The following is a 7,500-nucleotide window of genomic DNA, read 5'->3' on the forward strand; positions in this document are numbered from 1 at the left end:
ACAGAAACTGAAAAATGCCGTGAGCTGGCAGAATCGTTAGCACGCTGGGCGAAATGCTTAGCAGTATTTCGTCTGCTGTTACGTTCTGAGTTTAAATTCCGCCGAGGTTGACTTTGCTTTTCATCCTTTCGGGATCGATAAATTAAGTATCAGTTACACACGGGGGTCGATGTAATCGACTTAATCCCTTTGTCTGTCCTTGTTTGTCCCCTCTATGTTTAGCTCCTTGTGGGTAATAAAGAAATAAGAAACTGAAAAATGCCTTATATACAGAACCATGCAAAGGTCTTCAGTCACTTTAAACTATTGTAAATTTCTACTAATTGCCAACTTATAAGTGGATAATTCCCATTGTGATTTTTACAGATGAAACATTGGCCTCGTTGGAGTCATTTCCATACCTAATCATTATATTTTGTAGTAGGGGTTCTGAATGAGAGGGGAAGATGTGAGACAACCACCAAAAATGGCTGTGCAAAAGTTTTCAGCCACCTCACATAAACCAATCAAGATACAGTGTGTTAAAATAGAAAATGTCAATAATGAAAATCTATTACATAATGTTCATTTCAAGAAGTTACTACACATCGTTAATTTTTCGTGTGGCTTGAATAATTGCTTCAATGCATCTGGGAAGAGATGAGTACAAATCCTTCACCATCTTTACTGGTATGAGATGTCATTCAGTGCTTGATAACTGATGTTTGTTTGTTTACATCTTTGTGATTTAATAAATAGTTCAACAAAACAGTCTGATAGAATGAGTACCAGACTTCCAAAAAAAAAAAAAAAGACATATTGAGTGGGGATCGATTTCATCAACTAAACCCTACAAACTGATGCTCCAGCATGGCTGCAGTCCAATGACTAAATCAAGTAAAATGATTTAAAAGAATTGTTTATATCCATTGATCTATCTATGTATTTTGCTTTTAAATTCTTCCAGAACCATGTCAAAAATATTTGTATGTGTTACTATTCTTCTTACAATACTGGTCCCTAAAGCCATCAGCTGGCCTGACAAGGTTTCTGAGGAAGCTTGCGTGAATAAGATACCACCCAAATGGCCATCACCCCAGACATCACAGCCACCATATAAGATTTTGCTGTCAGATAATTTTTATAAAGCAAATGACATTATAAATGGTATGTAAATCTAGAATTCTATATTTTAGAATTTTGTCTTGGAATATTTCAATTGTAGTAAAATGGTAAATCAGTATATTTGTTACTATGTTGGATATATATTTAACCATTAGCATTTAAATCAGTCATATCTGGGCCAAAATTCCTACCTGTTTTGTGTTCAAACTGGCCAGAACTGGTTTCTCACACCTGTCCTACAATGGCATTCTAAAAATAAGCAATCACATCATCAAAATACTACCATGGAGTATAGCTGTTCATACAAAAGCATCATACAGTCTGCCTTTCACTCTGAAAGAGAGTCCTTTTGTAAACTATATTGGTCAAGCACTAAACGTGCTTAGCCCAACAAAATGTTGAGTCAAACTCAAATGAACTTTCACTATAATTCCATAACCTCACCCCACATTAAGAATATCATTTTTTCAATTTTTTAAAATTTCCATTAAATTTCTTAAACTTGGTTAAAATTGCATATACTTTATGTTAAAATATTTATTGCATTATAACCTTTATTTTTATATAGATTTTGTAGCATAATAATTAACAATTATAATAATAAAATCGTTTTAACATTATTTACCCAAGAACCTCTTCAAATTCACATTTTGCTATACTAGCTAGTCTTTTTTTACTCTTACTTCTCCTCTCCCACTCTTCTTTCTATGTTTGTTTATTCTCTCTCCTACTTATTCTCCTCCCCTTTCTATCCATCATCCCCTCTTTATATTATATCTATCTTTCTATCTGTTTCTCTCTCTTTGCCTTTCCCTCTGTCTCTTCTATTTGCTTTTCTCTCTCCCACTCTTCCTTTCTCCATGCTTGTTTACTCTCTTTTCAACTTATTGTTCTTCCCTTTCTGTCAATTCTCTATCAATCCTCCTGTCTATCTCTATATCTACCTTTTTACTCTTACTTCTCCTCTCCCACTCTCTATGTTTATTTACTCTATCTCCTACTTATTCTCCTCCTTATTCTATCAGTCATCCCCTCTTTATGAATCTATCAATGCCAATTAAAAATTTTTTTTATTTTTTCAATTCTAGTTTCTAACTTTTGAAGGCTCAACATTTTATTAAACCTTTTTCAGTAAAACAACTTTTTTTTAGAAAAATTTAAAGTTTGAACATTTTATTGAACCCTTTTCTGCAAAATAGGAAATTTTTTCCATTTAAATATATATATATATATATATGTATGTATATTAATTTTACGTGCGGGTGACACGTAAAAGCACCCACTACACTCTCTGAGTGGTTGGCGTTAGGAAGGGCATCCAGCTGTAGAAACTCTGCCAAATTAGATTGGAGCCTGGTGTTGCCATCCGGTTTCACCAGTCCTCAATCAAATCGTCCAACCCATGCTAGCATGGAAAGCGGATGTTAAACGATGATGATGATGATGATGATTAATATTATCTTAGCTCGTAAGTTACCTCATCATTTCGTATTTGTCTTGCTTTCTTATGTTTATTTATGGATTCCCTGAAGAGGAATATACGAGGAATTCCAGCTGCTCTTACTTCTTTGTAGAAGAGCTCTCTCATATATTTTGAAACATGTGTAGGAATTAAAGGAACCTTTATTTATATGTGTTTTGCTCCATTTATTATTATTATTCATATATATGTATGTATGTGTGTATGTATGTATGTATGTGAGCTATATTTTTTTGTTCTCTATCTTCTAGTGACTGTAAAAGGTCAAAATAGCACTAAACTCCAAGAGTTGTACTTGGTCATTGTATCTGACGAGAAAGTTTCACAAAATTTGGGTACATTTGATGTACCATTCCATACAGACGGAACATTGTGTAGGAACCAGGTAAACTTTATCTTTCATTTATTTATATTTGTGTGTGTGTGTGTGTGTGTGTTTATGTATGTGTGTATATATGCATATATGTATATATGTGTATGCATGCATGTGTATATATGTATGTATACATGTGTGTAAGTACATATATATATATATATATGTGCATGCATGTATACATGTGTGTATCTATGCGTGTATATATGTATGTAGTATGTGTGTATGCATATATGTATGTATGTATATTTGTATGTACATATATAGTGTGTATGTATGCATATATGGATATATGTTTGTATGTATGTATGTATGTATGTATGTATGTATGCATATATGTATATGTATGAGTGTATGTATGTATGCTTATATGTACATATATAGTATGTATGTATGCATGTATGTATATATGTAAATATATACATGCATGCATATGTGTGTCCCTTTATCAGTGCTATTATCATCATCATCATTTTAGCAGCCACATTTCCCTGTTTGCTAGATCAGATGAAATTTACTGGAGCAGAATTTTCTATAGTAGTCACCATTGGCGGTGACGCAACAGTGTTGTTGTTTTAATGTCCACTTTTCTATGTTTGCATGGCTTAGATAGAATTATTTGAGGCAAACATTTCCTATGACTGGATGTTCTTCCTGCCACCAACCTTTACTTGTTTTCAAGCAAAGTAATATTTCTCTGTGACACTGTTGTATGATTGTAACATTTGATTATAACTGTCATGCAATGTCAATACAAGTAGGCAAACAGCCATTCATATGCGCATGCACACACACACACACACGTGTATAAATTAATGAGTTATTAAAGAACAGGAGTGATGCAATCAACTTCATTGTCTTACATCTGTTTCTTCCAGAAGACACATTGCATTCAGAGCTGAGTGCTTGTGCAACATCTTATAGCTTCTTCAGAGCAATTTAAATAAAGTGTATGTATATTGCATAAAGCAGTAAAAAAAACCCAGAAGCACCAGAAAACCATTTAAATGTTTTCTGCAATAAACATACCCTTCATTTAAACGAGTCTGTATTTAGAAGGCGTTTTTATCAATGTTTGTTATTCAACCAAGACTGATTCAAGTACTAAACAACACAATTGACAACTAAAACTACCAACATTGTCATAAAATGACACTCTCAAACATAAAAAAAAAAAACATGGTGACTCATTCATACTTGATTCTTTTACAGAGCAAAAACTCCTATTTTTCATACAACAACAGCAGCAGCAACAGGAATTTCATCACAACAACTTGGAAAGCTCCAGAAAAATCTTTCGGAAAACTCTTGGTTATGTAGGTATTACTCCAGGACATTTTGGTTTTGAGAATATTTTTGCATCCATGTGACTGTGCAATCTGAATGCATCATTTAAAATTGTGATTTCGGGATTCAATCAGACATGGTCGTATGGTCAAAAATTTGCAGCCACGTGTTTTCAGGTTCAATCCCACTGCACAGCATCTTGGGCAAGAGTCTTCAACTATATTGTTGGGCTGACCAATGTTTTCTTGTTAAAACTGATAGATTCACACACTTATTGCAGTGATCGTTCAGTTTTTCTAAGCCCTGTAGAAGAACTTGGAAGGTTGGGCCTCCATCTAAGTCTTTCACAATACCCTGAAATCCAGGACCTATTCAGCATCTCCACGTATATGCATGTGTACGTGTGTATGTTTTTGTGTATGTTTGTGTGTATCACTATCATCATCATCATCGCCATCATCATCATCATCATCATCATCATCATCATCATCATTTAACGTTTGTTTTCCATGCTGGATTGGGTTGGATGGTTTAACAGAAACTGGCAAGTCAGAAGACTGCACCAAACTCTACAGTCTGCTTTGGCACGGTTTCTATGACTGGATGCTCTTCATAACGCCAGCCACTTTACAAAGTGCACAGGTTTTTTTTTTTATGTGGCACCAGGAGTAGTGAGGTCACCACATAATTTACAAGACCCCTTTTTTGGGAAGGGGAGTAGTATTGAGGAGAGTGGCTTTGTGCCAGATGAAAAGTTAGAGTATAAGTTCACATGCATGCTCGCACACACACACACACACACACACACACACACATACACACACAACACAACAGGCTTCTTTCAGTTTCTGTCTACCAATTCCACCCACAAGGCTTTGATTGGTCTGAGACTATAGTAAAGACACTTGTCCAAGGTGACACATGGTGGGATTGAAGCTGGAATCATGTGGTTGGGAAGCAAGCTTCTTACCACGCACTCACGCCTGCACTTATATATATATATATATATATATATATATATATATATATATAGAGAGAGAGAGAGAGAGAGAGAGAGAGAGAGAGAGAGAGAGAGAGAGAGAGAGAGAGAGAGGGAGAGAGAGAGAGAGGGAGAGAGAGAGAGAGGGAGAGAGAGAGAGAGGGAGAGAGAGAGAGAGGGAGAGAGAGAGAGGGAGAGAGAGAGAGAGGGAGAGAGAGAGCAAGTGAGTTAGATAATATGACCCTGGTGTTTACTGTATAAAATAATACCACAATTATCTGAAGGTTCATAAATATCCATAGAGTATTTATAATGATAATTATCGAAGAATTAGAGTTAGCAAATCATTTTAATATTTCATTTACAATCATTTCATTGTAATTCAATAGAGGATATCCTAGAATTAACTATCTATTTCATTGAAATCGTACAATCTTTTTAAAAAGTCACTTTATTTTTATTTATCATATTTAATATGTGTTGCAAGTGTATAAATTATTAATTTAGTTTATAATTTTATAATTTTGTTTATAATTTTATAATTTTGTTTATAATTTTATAATTTTGTTTATAATTTTATAATTTTGTTTATAATTTTATAATTTTTATACTTTTTTTTTAATAATTTCATTTTCATTCATGTTGGATCCCACTTATCTGTCCATGACAGCTTTTTTAAAGTTTGGCTGCAATCATTTTGTCTACCTCCATCTGCAGGATGGAGAAATAGTTAAGCTGAACTTAAAGAACGGATTTAGTTAGTAGTGCAAGAGATAACTCCTGAAATGCTTCAAAATGTGTTTTGCAATGCTCAGGATAAATTTGGAATTTGCAGCGACACAGACGGAACACATGTTGAAAAATTTCAATAAATTTTGACATAATATTTATAAATCTTTTTTTGCTTTGCAATCATAATTAAGATATAAACATAAAATTCTATCAGTTTTTAAAAAAATTTCCTGATTTCATTGAAATAGATGGATTAACTCTGTGACATGCAATATAAACAATCTTAGATAACGCTGTAATCATTATACTAAATGATGATGAAACAATTGTAAATGACGTATTAAAATAATTTGTTAAATTCATTCTTCAACATTTGTCATTGAAATGTATTAACTGAAGAAGTCCTTGCATAAGGAGATGTATTTTCTATTATATTTTATGCAAGATGTGAACTGTACATAGTATATGCTTTCAAAATATCATTACATGGTTTGACTTCACTTTGTGTATATATATATATATATATATATATATATATATATATATATATATATATATATATCCATATTTTTAAGAAATCCAATTCATTTGTGTTCTTTTATTTGCTCTTTTTCTTTTCCTTTTTATTGTTTTTATTAGTGCAACTGTAGTTCAGGGAAAGACAAAATACTGGATGAATGTCAATACAACACTATATGCTGCCTCAACAACAGATAATGATGTATGTACAGAATTATTATTATTATTATTATTATTATTATTAAGGTGGTGAGCTTGCAGAATCATTGGCATGCTGAGCAAAATGCTTAGCAATATTTCGTCTGTCGCTACATTCTGAGTGGTTTTAATTCTGCCGAGGTCAACTTTGTCTTTCATCCGTTCAGGGTTGATAAATTAAGTACCAGTCAAGTACTGGGGTCAATGTGATTGATTGTCCCCTTCCCCACAAAAATCGAGGCCTTGTGCCTATAGTAGAAAGGATTATTTTTATCATTATTATTATTATTATTGTTATTATTATTATTATTCAGTAGTTTTATTTTTATAGCGTGCTTTCACTTCACTACTGAGTGCAGCTCTGTGTGCCTTGGGTATGTGCTGTGGTGTGCTGTGATGCTCTTATGGTTACTGTATTATTATTATTATTATTATTATTATTATTATTATTATTATTATTATTATTATTATTATTATTAAGGTGGCAAGCTGGCAGAATCGCTAGCATGCTGGGCAAAATGCCTAGCAGCATTTTATCCGTCTTTATGTTCTGAGTTCAAATGCTGTTGGGGTCATTTTGCAGTTCAAACTTTGCCCATTTCAGAAAGGGGGCAGAATATCTCAATACTGACTCAGCCCATGTATGTATGGCTTTGCTGATGTTCCCTCCATTTAATTTTGTTTCAAACACCTCCCTAATTCCTCTTTTGTACTCATTAGTGACATTCTCTCTCATTTCATCTTCCATTATCTTATTGTCTTGCAGCACTTTTAGATATTTGCATCTCTTTTACTCTTTTACTTGTTTCAGTCATTTGACTGTGGCCA

At 33.3% G+C, this 7,500-nt stretch overlaps 1 protein-coding gene across 4 annotated transcripts in view; it reads left to right on the top strand.

Moving 5' to 3' along the window:
- LOC106880355 (ferric reductase 1) overlaps positions 1 to 7,500 on the top strand; it is a 54,109-nt gene that overhangs the window by 17,736 nt on the left and 28,873 nt on the right. For 2 of the 4 annotated variants that reach the window (XM_052976021.2, XM_014930239.3), the window contains exons 2-5: positions 947 to 1,146; positions 2,836 to 2,969; positions 4,170 to 4,273; positions 6,595 to 6,676. In XM_052976021.2, coding sequence (XP_052831981.1) covers positions 951 to 1,146; positions 2,836 to 2,969; positions 4,170 to 4,273; positions 6,595 to 6,676 — 516 coding nt within the window. In that variant the 5' untranslated portion in view covers positions 947 to 950. The remainder of the gene's footprint in view (positions 1 to 946; positions 1,147 to 2,835; positions 2,970 to 4,169; positions 4,274 to 6,594; positions 6,677 to 7,500) is intronic. The other 2 variants (XM_089340007.1, XM_089340008.1) reach the window with 2 other exon arrangements.

This window comes from Octopus bimaculoides, chromosome 23, assembly GCF_046866305.1.
Source record: "Octopus bimaculoides isolate indiv1 chromosome 23, ASM4686630v1, whole genome shotgun sequence".
NCBI lineage: Eukaryota > Metazoa > Mollusca > Cephalopoda > Octopoda > Octopodidae > Octopus > Octopus bimaculoides.